Raw genomic sequence first — 15017 nt, 5'->3', positions numbered from 1 at the left:
GTACAGCAGGGAAATAAAAACAGAGAAAAAAATATGGGAATCAAGAAGATAGGAATTTATATGCGAAGGATCACTTTTGTCGGAGTTCACGGCCGGCGAGACCCAAGACCTTTCAGCACGACCCGCCTGCTTGTGCCCATGGATCCGATATCGCCAATGCTGCGGACTTTGGGCAAGGAGTGTCCAACCACGCTGCCGTCGCCGATCTCAAATCGGTCATCGGCATCGTGGTTGGGAGGCAGGCTCAGTGCAAACTGGGGTGGGTTGTGGGAGCTGGAGCGGCGGGTCTTTTGGAGGACATCTGCAACCCAGGCTTCACCCTCTGGGCTCATCGATTCGTACCGAGCACGTGGTTTGGGACCAGCTAAGCCCAGTGGCGTGGAGCGGGTTTCGTTGGCCGTGGAGGTAGTAGCATTGTTGTTCGGGGAGTGGGCATCGCTGACTGAATAGCCCGAAGACACTGAAAGGCGTCTGCCGGTTGAGGAAGGGAGAGGGGCGACGGTAGGTGGAGGTGATGTGAAGGAGGATATGTGGCCTGTTGTCACTGCCCTGGTGCCCAATGCATCAGATGCGGTTGAGGCTCGGCGTTTCTTGTGAACGGTAAGGGATGAGGGTGGCCGGGCACTGAGCGCGGATGGTGGTCGGGAGGGGGTAGCCCGGCCGGAGGCAAGATGTGAGGTAGCGGTAGTTGGGGTCAATGTAGCACCCGGAGAAGCGTAAGACGGTGATGAACGTGTTTTTATACCCTGCACCTCCACACGGGGCGTTTCAGACACCTTGCGGCGACCATGATGAATGACATATTCGCGAAGGTATTCGCCGAGGTCAGCCCATCCACCGCCAACACGAACCATCACTCGCTGTCCCTCTTCTCCAACGGTGCGAACGAAGAGTTTTGTCGGTGCGGACTGGCCCCCGTGATGGAGGTGGTAGAGTTTGACACAGCTGTCCTCTGTCTTGTACGCATGAGAGTGTCGTCTCCGGGAAGCGGGCATCAAGGTCAAGGAAGGTGCGGGAGTGTTGCTACGAGTTGGACCAGTAGGGGATTCGGATCTGTACCGCATTCGTCGGTCCAACGATGAGGAAGACGAGGATGTGTCTGCTTCGTGGTTGGAGTCGACCAAATGAATATGACCAGGCAACGAGTTGAGAATCGAGTTAATCTTTTCATCGAGCTGGTCTCGCGGTTGCTTGCTGTGTTTGTTTGACGAGGAAGGGCGGAATCCGAAATCGGTGAGTTCGGACTCATGCTCTTCTACATAGGACAGCTCCTGTCTCTTCACACCCAGACTTTCAAGACTTGGATGGGCAGTCAGTCGCTGTCGCCAGCGGACAGACTTGGGCTGAAGAAGGTGTTCCATAGCTCTTCGGGCGGAATTCATTCCGAATGTCTTCTTGTTTCGCTCCGCTATTTTTCCAATCTCATTTTGAGTGTTCAAGTCAGTTGCAGACTTCCCTCGGGACAGTTGATGACAGCCGGTAGGGAGACGTGGAACCGGTGGAATGGATGTAGCGGATGTATCCTGGAATGTGATTTTGCTTCGTGCCTAGTATAATCAATCAACGATGGGCATATAATCAAATGGACAATGGCTTCACATACCTTTGGGGCTTTGGGGAATTCGGTAGATGTAACAGAGCGTGTCCTAGTCCTAGACGGTTTCACACTGGCCACACCTGGCGCCGACTCGCTTCCCAGACCCAACCCCAAGCGCTCGTTGATAAACCGCTCGAGGGGCAGGCTGACCGTACGACTTTGTTGCAGACCGATGCGTGGGTCAGGCTTCTGGTTTTCCAGACGACGCAGACGATCCTCTCTCAAAGTATAGTCCCCATGTGAAGGAGGCTGTATAGGTTTAGTGTGAGATGATGTCCCAAGAGGCGTTACATTAGAGGAATCAGTGCGCGGCTCAGGTATCTCGGGACTGGATATGAGAGAAGAATGGTCTGAAAGCAAGGATCCCACCGATCCAGTAGATGTCCGACGACGATGCGTAATTTTGTGCGTTACTGTGCCATCTTTGTCAAGATCAGGCTTCCCTGGGCGAAATTTGGAAAGTTTAATAGGGCTCTGTAACGGCTTGCGAACAGTCCGTTGACAAGGCTCTGCTTTCCCTTCATTCCGTGGGTGGTGAGACTTGATGGGCGTAGGGTTCGAGCCTGACTTGGGTGATGCGACAAGCATGGGTATTTGGGAAACCCTGCCAGACGGTCTCGATTTCGGCACTCGAATTTCTGCCCTGTTTGGTGTGAGGACCGGAGAAATAGTTGCTGCCACCGGAGTATCACACTGGTTATGTTCACTCAGCCCATTGAGGGATCCAGGATCTTGGGGAATAGGAGAAGTGGCAATTTTAGGCTCGGGATTGAGCTCGGTTGATTTGGAATGTGGAGAAGGTTGTTTTTCCTCCTCGTCGGTGTTATTTTGTCTCTCATTGGCCACAGTATCACCAGGCAAGTCTTTGCGACCAGGGGGTGCATTCAGCTCTTCTGCGGCAGGTATACCGGTAGAAACGACAACCTCAGGAAGTTGGACTTCTATTTCAGTCGCAGGGGAATCTTGAATGAAAGGATCTTCAGCCAGAGCACTATGCTCGGATAATGGACTTGGTCTTGCTGAAGCTTGGTTGGGGGGTGACACAGCTCCGTCATGCTGTTGGAAGCCGGGCGGAGGAATGTTTTCCTTGTTTTTCTTGTTTTCCAAGTTGCGATCAATTGCGCAGGGCGTATGTGCAAGAGCCGAAAAGGGCTGCCGATTAATCGCAGGAGCTGGTGGAAAGTCGGACTGTGTTGGTGTGTCTAGGTCCTCTGCCACGACCACGGGTGTGAGATCTTGCCTCTCTTCGATTGGAGACTTCGATAGAGGTATCGAGACTTGTAGGTTTGGCGAAGCATCCCCTTCCACACAGTCTGCAGGAAGAGGCATCTCTTCGAGAGGCGGGATTGATTGTTCCACAGATTGTGGGCTAATTGGCCTTACATCACCGGGCGAGAGTTCAAGGCCACACCGAAGTTCAGGCTCATCTTCGACAGCCTGGGCCTCGGGGGAACTGAGATTATCCGAAGGTTCCGATACAGTTATATCGGATGTTGGGTCCTGCCGCGTTTCCTTCAATGACTCTGCGCGCTGGAGATCGGCCGCGTGTATCTCCGCCATTTCAGACTCGGCTTTTGACCGCAACCACGCGTTGCGAACCTTGTATTTATCAGCCTCCACCACCCATACAGCAAAATCAGACTCAATGGCTTCTAAGTCATCTATCCATTGTTCGGGCAAAGAATCTGGACGACCCTCCAACGCGTCGAGAACCCGGTCCATCCGCCTCCCCACAGCCACAACTGCGGACTCCAGTTTAACGTGATCGACAGCTAGGGATGCATCGCAGGATTCGCTCGGGCCGGAGGCAGAAGAATGTGGGGTTCGTAAGGCGTGGAGGGACGAGTCAAGGGCAGAGCGGGTCAAGCTCAGCTCTCTGAGCAGACCAGGAATTTGGCGTAGGACAAAGATGCGAACTTCCCAAGTGGCAAGGAGGGCATTCAGTCGCGACAAATATGGGAGAGCTCGGAGAATGGTCGCAGTAATAACAGCTGTGAAGTCACTCAGCTGTACATAGCTAAGCGGCGGAGGCACAGACACGCAGCTTGTGGCGGACGAGGGCCGAGACCTGGATGGAATGTGGGCATTCAAAACGTGTTCCTTTAATTCTTCCACGTTAAGATCGTCCATTCCATCGCGGATTTCATCGGCTCTCCTCTCGTATCCTTCGACCACATTGGCTAACAAGCTCCCATAGTAGCTTGCCTGGGTGTTGCTAGGGGGAGCCAAGAGCCCCGAAGGGATGGGATTTTCCCCGGAGTGCGACTCAGATGGAGGAATAAAACCCATCCCAACCTTCGCGTCGCGCTGATTTGGCCAATTCCATGATTGGACCTCTTTGTGCCACAAGTTCAAGTTCTGGGCGGCTACCGCCGCGCGTATCCCTAGAGCGCGTTCTGACGGCGACACCTGGGAGATGCTTCGCGACAGGATATCATGGGCGGCTTGTTCGTTCGAAGGGACTGCGTCGGTTGATGTGAGGGCTTGGAGTGTTGATTCGGGAGAAAGGTTGCTGAGGAGAGGGTCGAGTTGCTGGTAGATGGAGCCAGGGATTCTTTCCAGTGAGGTTGAGCGCGAGTCATTTCGAGAGAGGGAGGGGGAGAGGCGGATGGAAGGGTGATTCGGATTTATTCGACTGGCCGCCATTCCGAATAGATGCTCAGCCTAAGTCGGGGAGTAAAAGTCACAGGGAGCCTCGACTGGCTCGAGGATGGCATGTAAGTGACGGACGTCGGAACGAGGGCGGGAAAGAGGACTGTCGAGCCCGCATGCTGAGACGCGCGTCTTAAGAAAGTGCAGAACTTGGCAAGCAATAAGCTCTTGAAAATAAAGAAAAGAAAAAGAAATGGGAAAAATGATCGTGTTGACGAAAGAGGTCGAGGTACAAAGATGAGAAGAAGCGAGGGAGTGCGGAGAGAGTGGATGGTGGTAAAGTGGGCACAAATGAGCGACAAGGAACTAGAAAGACCGGCTTTCTGATCACAATTGATATCAAAACAATAGTTTTCGGAAGATTTTCTGAAGTTGAATTTATTTTGAAGTGGAGATCTGATCAGGGGAAAGGCCCTAAGGTCTTTTTAGTGGAGTTGCCGATATGAACCATCGCCGGATGATCCGCCGGGGTACTGCAACAACACTACGGTTAACTATACAGTACATTTTTATTTTGGTATTTTTATATATATTTTTTATACGGTATACATATTGGATATCCAAAATTGCAGCATATCGAAAGGTTGAAGAAGGAAAAAAAAAACAATTCTGCATGTTCAATCAAAGGGGGAACAAGGCTATTTGAAAATAGCTTCAACTATAGACGCAAGGAGCAATATTTAAATATTTGTCCAATTATTTCCTATATACTCCGTATATACTCCGTACATATTCCGTAGCAGATACTGATATCATAAAATTAAAACAAATTAACCCATTGGATCAATTTCTACTATCACTATGTGGTCATGATGGCGTTGAGCTATAGGGCCCCGGGAATATCCCCGAGACTCTTCAGAATTGCAGAACAGCAGAACTACAAAAAAAATATCTTCTACCAAGTTTGTCGATCATCATGCAAGGGGTTCGCTATCGCCCAGAACTTCTGGAAGGTCTTCCAGAAGAAATCACTACAGAACTCAAGAAATATGAGGATTGGTTCTTGCTTGAGCCACCCAAATTGAAGGCAATCACAGATCACTTTACTCGGGAGCTGGAGAAAGGTCTTACCGTTGAGGGTGGATCTATTGTCAGTACCAATGGACCCAAGGCGATATGAAAAGTAGATGCTAACGGGAATGGTGGTATGGATTGAAGCCTATGAACGTCACATGGATCATGAGATACCCAACAGGCCAGGAAAAAGGACGCATTCTCACAGTTGACCTGGGAGGAACCAATCTCCGTGTATGTGAGGTCTGTCTTTCCGCCGGCAAGAGAGACTTCGAGCAACGCCAGAGGAAATACAAGCTTCCGGGGGAAGTCAAGACAACCACAAAAGAAGGCCTGTGGAGTTTTATTGCGGACCGAATCGAGTCGTTCCTCACTGAAAGTGAGAGTGATATCAGTGCTTCAAACCCACTACCAATGGCGTTCACATTCTCGTTCCCAGTGGAGCAAAAGTCCATCCGCAGTGGCGTTCTGCAGCGCTGGACCAAAAACTTCAATGTTTCCGGAGTGGTAGGACATGATGTAGTACCTCAACTGGAAGAGGAACTTGCAAAAAGGGTAATCCCATACTTAATACCAAGAGAGTCGGAGCTGACCAAATTAGAACGCCCCAGTGAAACTGGTTGCCCTCATCAATGACACAGCGGGGACCCTTGTCGCATCACGTTACCGGGATCCGCGGGTAAAGATTGGCAGCATTTTTAGCACTGGCTGTAATGCAGCGTATATGGAAGAATGTCGGTTGATCCCCAAGTTGCGTAATTCAGGACTGCCCGAAGATGCAACTGTAATCATCAACACGGAGTACGGCTCCTTTGATAACGAGCGTAAGGTGCTGCCCGTGACTCCATTTGATCGCCAGATCGACGAGGAATCTGCCAATCCAGGCAAGCAGATCTATGAGAAAATGGTGTCTGGTTTGTACATAGGAGAGATGCTGCGCCTGGTGATGCTGAAAATGCATGAGGAGGGCATACTGTTCAAGGGCCAAGATGTCTCGCGTCTTCGTGTCGTGAACTCATTGGAGACATCGTTTCTGTCTGCTGCCGAGATGGACATGTCACAAAGTCTGACCGAAATGAGAGAGGTGTTCAAAGGGAGCCTCAATCTGGAACCCTCGTTAGACGAACTGAAGGCGTCTCGTCATCTTATTGGCCTGATCGCGATGCGTGCAGCGCGTCTCTACGCGTGTGGGATTGCCGCCATCTGCAAGAAGAAAGGGATCCATCAATGTCACGTTGGGGTTGATGGTTCGGTGTTCAGTAAATATAGTATGTTGAAGGAACGGGCAAACCAGGGTCTTCGTGATATTTTTGATTGGGAATCAGGCAGATTGGACTTGATTGCTCTAAACGAAGCCGAGGATGGGTCTGGAGTAGGAGCAGCTTTGGTTGCGAGTTTGACCCTTGACCCAAGTGAGCTAAAAGATTGTAACATGGAGATGTAAAATTGAATGTCAATTAAATGTCATCAAGCTGTTCCAAAGTTGTGAGAAGAGCGAGAGTCGTAGATGTGATCTCTCGAGCGGCGACGATAGCGATAGCGATAGCGATAGCGATAGCGATAGCGATAGCGATAGCGATAGCGATAGCGATAGCGATAGCGATAAGCACCTTAGTTGAGGTCGATCATCCTTCCTCCATCATCATCAACTCGCACAATGCGCTTCCGAACACAATTAAGAGACAGCAGGACTTTCTCCAGTAAGACCAATCGATAAAACAAAGGATTCATGCTAACTAAATCAGAGCTCACTGCGTCACTGTCGTCGCTGGGCAAGGTATGCTGGATGCGCCTGGAGTACGAGGTCATCCGCTTTACTATCATACCCGACCAAGGCACACAAGTATGGGCATCAATACCAGTCGTATGCATAATAATATAAAACCTATCAATCATATGATCTATAAATTAACCATTTCCTAGGGAGCTATTTTCGATGACACAACCTACGAGCTAGAGTCCAATTCCGGTGCCGTCAACATCGAAGTCAACATCAGCGTCCTAAATCGAGCCCTGCGCTCCGCCTGGGGCTCAACACATTCACAACTCCGCCTAACTAAAAAAGACAAAACCCCTCTCTTGGCACTAACAGTCCTCGCGTCAGAATGGACAGAGGGAAACATGGCCTTGGCCACCAATAATGACGCAGATGGCTTTGGCGACGACACAAACCCAGAAGTTCCAACCGACACGACAGGCGATCGAGGACCACGCGAACGCCAGACATGGATCACGCAAGAAGTCCCGATCAAGATCCTCCACGAGTCAGCAGTCGAAGGCCTACACGAGCCGCATTGCCCAGACCCCGAAGTGCACATTATCCTACCTAATCTGGCGCAGTTAAAGAGCATATCCGATCGCTTCACGAAACTCGCATCTACAGATAGCAAAAGCCGACAGCCGGGTGTTATGGCGGCCGAAGCGCCGGGGATGCACTCTGTTTCTTTCAGTGGGTCGGGCGCTAACACAGCTGCCACAGCACTGTCCACCAACTCGTCTCCCAAGTTGGAATTATCTGCCAATATGCATGGCTCGCTACGGCTGGCTATTGCTACAGATGAGCTACGTATCGCGAGTGTTTGGTCTGATCTCGTGAACCCACCATTGGACCCTGCGCAGATGACCCAGGAGCAGATGAGCCAGCTTCCAAGCGAGCTTAATCGGAAGCGGCAGGCGAGTGAGGGATTTGAGTCTGGTTGGGCTAAGGTGCGAATTGATGGAAAGGATTGGAGCCGGGTGCTCAGTATTGGGAGGCTCAGTCCCAAAGTTGTTGCCTGTAAGTTGACCGATGATCCTTGGAATTGCCGCTCGATGGTGCTAGTGCTGACTCGGTTCCTCATTTGCTATGGTTAGGCTTCGTCAATGAAATGGCATTGGTTCTTTACGTTTATCTGCCAGGTAATCGGGATGGCGAAGAATCTTGTTTAACGGTGAGTTGACATTGTCCCAAGAATGCATTCATGCAACAACCAAGCCTTCTAACTGTCATATTTCAGTATTATATCAATTCATTCACCACATGATGATGTGGTGAAATTTGAGCTACGATATCCATCTTCCAAAAGTTCAGGTGTCCAAAGGTCGGAATGAATTATTAGATATCGTTATTAAAACAGGTGCATGTCAAAAGCCATGCAAGAAGAAACCTCCAGATCCAGAAAGTTCCAGCGAGCAACAAAATGTCAGGTCAGAATAGAACACCAAGGGGAGGAGGGTGATATACATAATGCCAGGAGTACAAGCCCTTGACTCCATGGATGAGGTCACGTCAAAGAACACCAAAGATCAAGCTATGTGCAAAAAGCAAGGCATCGGATGATGTTCAGTGAGCGAGAATGCAGAGAGATGGCGTGTCTGCCGGGGCAAGAAACAAGACACATGCAGGATGCTGGGGCAATGACAAATCTAGTAACATGGGGTTGTATTATCGAAGGGTAGGGGGTAGGGGGTAGGGGATGCGCTTCATCAAAGAAATCAGGTGATAACAAATAAAAGACATAACAATAAAACAAACATAATGAAACAAAAGAAAAGGACATTATAGCACTGGTTAGTCGGGAGACTAATGAGCACTATAGTTATCATCTGCTATTCAGGTAAAGCACGATGATTATTGAGCCATCACGTCAACGTAACGGCCCTTCTTCTTGCCACGAACCGTGTTGCCCTTTCGCGCTTGAGGCGCGCCGATCAAATCGTCGATTGAGCTAGCATGAGTCAAGGACGAAGAAGGCCGCGGCGGCGGGCCGCTGGAACTACCGGGCGGTGTTGGCATAGCCGCTCCCGTGGAAACGGAGCGAGGCGCAAGACCAGATAAGCCTGGGCTGGTGGACAAGAAAGGCGGGGCGGCGGTTGAGGAAGACTGAGGCCGACTGCCAGAGGCCGACATTGGGGGCATTGGAGGCATTGGAGGCGCACCGTTTGGTGGCATACTGCCCGAGCTCGCAGTCCGACTGGGGGGAGCGGATCCTCGAGGAGGGGGCGGGGTGGCATGGACGGGTGCGCTACTACCGGGATCTTTCTTGTTGACCCATTTCTTCAGATCCTTGTCGTAGTAGAAGGAGCTCTCTTCGCCAAGTTTGGCTCTAATGGGACCGCCACCGGTGTTGTTTTCCTCCTTCTTGGCTCCGCCGAACCAACCACCAAACCAACCCTTCTTGCCAGATTTTTGGGCATCTTTCTTAGCTATAGGAGAAATCGGATTAGCAAGTGAGTTAAGCGATAAGCGTTCTTTATACATACCATCTTCCTCGGCGGCTTTCGCGAACGCTTCATTCGCTTTGCGGTCATTCTCCGCTTTTTGGATAGCCGCTGCCCGGGCAGCAAGATCATGATCGTCGTCATCCATGATCGACTGCTTCCTTGGCTGCTCTGCGGTATGTGGCAGATCCTCCTCCTGGGCAACATAGCCCATGTCTACACCGGCTGCAACCGGCTCGTAGGAAACTGGTTTGTAGGAAACCGGTTCGTAAGAGGAGCTGGCAACGGGAGGTGCGTAGGGTGACTCTGAGTCAGGTATATCAGCCGGCATACCAGGAGGGCCTTGGTAATAGGGGGATTCGCTGGATGTGGCAGCCTGTCCCGGAGGCTGGTAAAAGAGGCCATTCACCATGGGTTGTGCAGCTGGAGGTGCTTCAGTGGGCGACATAGCTTCTTCTACCGGAGCAAGAGGAACGTAAGAGGACTGGGGCGGTGTTGCTTGATACCCACCCGCGTTTGGCGACCCATACACTGGAGCTCCATAGGACATCTGTTGATCAATCGAGGGCGAGAGTTCTTGTGAACTTCGACGTTGTCCAAAGGGTGGGAAGTAGGAAGCAGATCTCTGAGAATCCATCGAAGATCGCCCCTTGAACTGCTCAGGCGAGGCATTTGGCGCATATTGGCTGGAGGGGTGATACTTGGATGCGCCGCTGGTGGGAATAGGCTGCGCTCCTGCTCCTGCTCCAGGGTAAGAACCGTAGATGTCGGAAACAGAAGGTGAGCGGCTAATTGTTGGGGTGCCAGCCACGTTTGCAAAAGGACCAAATTCCGCATGCTCGCCGCCCTTGCCGGATCCAGTCGATGCAGCATCACTATCATCACCCACCACGAAGCTATTGAAACGAGCCCACATAGACCCCGAGACCTTCTCCATGCTTGGCCTCGAGATCCAAGAGCCACTATCGCTAGTTGTCTGGCGCAGACGAGCACACAGCTCTTCAACTTCCGCAAAGAGGTGCTGGTGATAGTACGGCGAGGGACGAGTGGTTGCTTTCAATGCCGCTGCCACTGCATCGCAATAGCCTTGCGCCTCTAAATTGCGACCCTGGTCTACGAGGCACCTGGCATTCAAGATCTTGAAAGCCAAGAGATGTGGCAGATGGGCTGTTGGACAGTTGCCGAGGACAGACGTAGCATACTCATAGGCCTCAGTCAGCAAGATAGCATCCTCATCCATCAAGGAAGAAGGGCAACGCTGATGGTCAGCACCAAGGAGAGTGATGTTGGCCTTTGTGTCGTCGGGGCCACCGAAAACCGCAGCACGCGAGAAGATGTAACAAACATGAGCCGCCTCTGTCCGTCCATAGGAAGTAAGCAGGTGACCGAGGGAGAACAGGGCCTGGTGATCTTCAGAACTTCGGTTACTCAAAACTAGTCCCAAGGTCTCCCTCCACTTGTCTAAACCCTCGAGGGCATTCTTGGTACAGCCCTGGCCATCAGCCTTGCTAATAAGTTGCAGACCTGCTCGGGCAGACGGAGGAACAAGCTCGTCAATACTTTCTTCAATATTGCCAGCGAAGATCTCGTACAGGGCTGCAAGTGAATCGGTGTTTGCGGATTTGGACCTGACCTCGCGGCGGACAAACTCCTGCGCAACCTGCTTCGAAATCGACCTGTCCATGGTGGATGAGATGATCATCGCATGTCCCCAAAGACGTCGATCGACAGCACTCCAGATAGCCTTCTCCCGATCGCCACAGATCAAGTGTAGGCGAAGCTCCTCCAACCACCGTGCATCAACGGCATCAGGCTGCGAGGACATTTCTGTAGGAGCAAACCCTCCCGAAGAGGCTATGCTGCTGGTGTATGATCCGTCTGCGTCGGGGTTGGGTAGATTGGGGAAGATGATCTGGCGGAGAGACTTTTGAATTTCAGGCGAACTCTCCAGATTACCGTCATTCTCCACAAGAAGCTTGACAACCTTCCAGAGAAGAGCTTTCTCCTCCTGGTGTTTGTGCGTATCGGACTGAACCTGTTTATAGCTTGGAAGATCCGAATGTTCAAAGGCCGCAATCTTGCTAGAAAGCCAAGCAATTAATTCCTTCTTCTTTGACTTTGCCTTGAGGGGCCCAGGGTGCTGGACAATACTGTCAGCGGAGGGCAGCCATTCGCTCAGCTGGGAGATTCTCGGTTCACCAAGAGTGGGTTGAATCATTGGCGCCACTTGACCAGCGGAGTAGCGAGGAATGTGCTTAGGGAAACAAGATACGACGGATCCACCGAACCCGAATTTGAAGATCGGCGCACCCTTCCATCGCTCCAGGGGGTCACGTTCCTGTCCATCATTTGGAGCGATGAATTCAAGATGCTGCGTTGGAGTGCGGGTTTGAGAAGCAGCCTGCAGAGGGGCATACGGATTAACGATTTTAGTCGGCGAGCCTGAAGCTTGCACCGAAGCCGGCCGTTGGAGGGTATCAACGTTCTGTCCGTAGGAACGGGGGCTCGTCAAGTCCCGTGCAGGTGACTGGGTCTGGGACCTGCGAAGTGGACCGATCTGGATATCGCTAGGTGGTGGGGACATGTACACATTCGTCGCGGGAGCAGCGGGAGCAGGAGGAGCGTGTTCCGGGGCCGGCGCGAGACGCTGGGCGAATTCATTGAGATATTCCTGAGGGGCGTAGCGACTTTGAGGCGGAGATTGCTGTACAGGTGATCCCGCACTTTCTCTCCGGGGTAGGCTGGCAGAACCATTGAGATATTGCGGGGCAGTAGGTGGGATTGGACCAAAGCCAGCCCCTTGCCCGCGCGGCGGAGATAGATTGATCGCAGGCTCGAGAGATGGTGGCTTGTGAAATTGATCAGGCTGGTACGAAACCTTCTCGTGGTGTGCAAGCGGACTTGACGTCCGTGGCTGGAAAGGCAAATTTTGGCCAGGAACATTAAGTGGCTGTGAGGCATAACGATTGCGAGCGGAAGAGGTAGTCGGGGGCGCAGGAGAATATCTCGGCAACGAAGGTGGCTTTGGGGGTGCTTGCAAGCCAGGAGGTTGGGGAGAATACCTTGCAACGGCAGGAGGTCCGGCCGGGGCACTCGATGCTAGGCTGGCATACGGATCCAACTGTTCAGGCGGCTGAAGTGTGGGTTGGATTGGGAGCGCGATAGGCTGCGAAGCGGGTGGTGCGGCAGGGGCATATTGAACTTGGGGAGGAGGAAGAGACGGCCCGGTCATCGTTGGCGCCACCTGCGGATTAGGGGTGTACCGGCCAGAGCTGGCAGGCCTAGACCTTGGTGTCACCAGAGGAAGTTCCTCGTAGAAATTCTTCGGTGCAGGGGGAGCGGACACAGCTGACGGGAGAGCTGCCGGAGTGGGGAAGCCAGATGTAGCCGGAATCGGTACACCAGAAACACCTGGGGGAGGAGGTGGGGGCATACTAGTCACTGTTGGGGGAACGGGCTTGTGGGTCACGACCGGCTTTCGGGGTCGTGAGATATCCTCTGGAAGGTCGTAGGGAGATTTGTAACCCTGTTTTGACCGCTCAGCAAAGCTCTCTCCCCTGGTTGCCACAGGGTTCTGGGTTGGTTGTGAGAAATATGATGACATGGCTCCGGTGGCTGGCGGTGCAGTGCCTGGGATAGGAACACCCTGCAATAGATCACCAGTGGACGGTTGGTGGGGTGTGTATATGTTAGGAACAGGTCTTGGCTGGGACAAGGCCTGAGGGTTCTGGAACGGACTGTTCAAGCCAGCCGACATATCATTGTTCGTAGGCTCGGCAGGAGTTTGATGGATGTGCTCCTGTGCAGAGACAGACTGAGAGGCTTCAGTCTCCAGGAGTATATCGTCATCGTCCAATGCCGCCTCCCAGCGAGCCGCCAGATCATCATCTGGTGAATCACCTAGCTCAGCTTCCCACCGCGCTGCTAGCTCTTCCTCGGAGGGATCGGCGGTTGGTTGGGGCTCCAACGACGCAGCCTTCAGGGCATCATCAAACTGCGCTGCAGCCGAAGCGTCACTGACCGGGGAGTCAAGAGCAAAGCCAGCCGACTCCAATACCTGAGACGTGCTCTTCCGGGCGAGATGAGCGACGGGCTGCTCCTCAGCCTCTTCCTTTGAGAGAGAGCCGAAGAAGTCCTCATCGTCGTCCTTAGTCCCTGACTTTAGAGCCGAGCTGAAGAAGCCATCTGCATCATCTTCATAGTTGGAAAAAACGCTGTCGATAGATTTCTCTGCTTGCACTAGGTGTTCAGGCGAACCCGGTGTAGACTCATCTAACAACGGGACCCCCTCCTCGAACCTGGAATCCGCTTCTGGCGGCGCAAAGATAGGCTTTGTCTGGCTGTTGAGGTGATTAAAGAAGTCGCCCTCATTGGAGTCGATTTCACCGCTCAGCTCGTTTGTCCAGAAAGGTTGCTCCTGAGTGGTAGTGGTTGCGTCCACTTCCGCTGCGGCCGGATCTGGATGGACCTCGTTGGTCAGTGCAAAGGCTTCCACCGTAGGAGCTGGAGAATCCGTATTCTCAGATTCAACATTCGTCGAGCGAGACACAATATCAAGTTGCTCATTTTCGGTCGGAGAGATGGCCTGTTTAGTGGAGTTGAAGACATCAGTACTCTCTTCATCAAATGTCACAACCGTAAGTGATGTGTCCTCTTGCGATGGACGTACAGCTTCTTCGGCAAACTTCAGCTCATCGCTATCCTGGATTGGAGTAGAGTTCGAGGCAAACTCAGGGATAGTATTCGAATTTTTGCTAAGCGGGGTACCCTCTTCGGTGGAGGGCAACATATTGCTGAGGTCCTTCTCAAAGGTGGCCCACGGGTCCTCAGAATCGGCATTTCCCTCGTTTGCTTTTGGAAACAGTTCTTCGGTGGGGGTAGACTGAGTGGTATATTCATGCTTAAAGGTATCCAACGAAGGTTCGGGTGCCGTGGTTCGCTCCTCTCTTGAAAGTGTAGTCTCTCTCGCAGTTGTCGAATCCGGTGTGGTTTCTTGTTCGGGTGCGACAGTGGGAATGGCATTATCAAAGGTTTCGGTTTGAACCGAGGGTGGCGCGTCTATATTGATGGGGAAACTATTGCTAACTTCCGCACTAGATTGGACTGAGGGTGTTTCGGTCTCAACTGGCTGCGCGGGCTGAGTTTCTGGCGGGGTCGGGTTTAGGACGGCATCTGTATTCTGAGTAGATGGCGCGATAGTTGGGTGAGCCACTTCAATGGTCTCGTCGGGGGTTTGAATGGTCTTATTGACGGAATCAGTGTCTAGGCACGCGTCCTGGTCCACCACTGGCGATGCATTGTTCGCTAGCACGTCCAAGCTTGCGTATTGAGGCTGATTCGTGTGTATCTCGTCGGGCATATCCCACGCAGAGAAGTCCTCACTCTGTGGAGATATTATATCCTCTAGGGACTTGTCCTTTGGCTCATCCGCCGCAGTCGGATCCGACAATCCACCCTGGAGCACCGAGCTCATCGTAACAGGAGAGTTAATCTTCTCGGGGCGTGATGCCGGATTCCATGACTCTGAATCATTTTCGGTCGCTTGGTGCGCCAT

The 15017-nt window shown here is 52.2% G+C and overlaps 4 protein-coding genes across 4 annotated transcripts; 2 read left to right on the top strand and 2 right to left on the bottom strand.

Annotated features, from left to right (window-relative positions):
• Positions 1–86: 86 nt before the first annotated feature.
• Positions 87–4243, bottom strand: N7516_007541 (GAS2 domain protein; the record flags this gene model as incomplete). The annotated part of the gene is made up of 2 exons (XM_057220261.1): positions 87–1547; positions 1604–4243. The coding sequence occupies 2 exons, from the start codon at positions 4241–4243 to the stop codon at positions 87–89; spliced, it is 4101 nt and encodes a 1366-aa protein (XP_057074352.1).
• Positions 4244–5165: 922 nt separating this feature from the next.
• hxkB (putative hexokinase) lies at positions 5166–6707 on the top strand (the record flags this gene model as incomplete). The annotated part of the gene is made up of 3 exons (XM_057220260.1): positions 5166–5339; positions 5408–5818; positions 5865–6707. 3 exons carry the CDS (start codon positions 5166–5168, stop codon positions 6705–6707), a joined length of 1428 nt encoding a protein of 475 aa, XP_057074351.1.
• Positions 6708–6920: 213 nt separating this feature from the next.
• N7516_007539 (checkpoint protein HUS1 family protein) lies at positions 6921–8286 on the top strand (the record flags this gene model as incomplete). Its single annotated transcript, XM_057220259.1, has 5 exons — positions 6921–6963; positions 7009–7106; positions 7187–8039; positions 8117–8193; positions 8260–8286. The coding sequence occupies 5 exons, from the start codon at positions 6921–6923 to the stop codon at positions 8284–8286; spliced, it is 1098 nt and encodes a 365-aa protein (XP_057074350.1).
• A 587-nt stretch (positions 8287–8873) lies between these two features.
• Positions 8874–15017, bottom strand: sec16 (COPII coat assembly protein SEC16; the record flags this gene model as incomplete). Its single annotated transcript, XM_057220258.1, has 2 exons — positions 8874–9448; positions 9506–15017. The coding sequence occupies 2 exons, from the start codon at positions 15015–15017 to the stop codon at positions 8874–8876; spliced, it is 6087 nt and encodes a 2028-aa protein (XP_057074349.1).

This window comes from Penicillium verrucosum (assembly GCF_028828655.1).
Source record: "Penicillium verrucosum strain IBT 35672 chromosome Unknown utg000002l_segment0_segment0, whole genome shotgun sequence".
NCBI classification, from domain to species: Eukaryota; Fungi; Ascomycota; class Eurotiomycetes; order Eurotiales; family Aspergillaceae; genus Penicillium; species Penicillium verrucosum.
The sequence above is the reverse complement of the archived record's forward strand: the minus strand, read 5'-3'. Positions and strand labels throughout refer to the sequence as shown.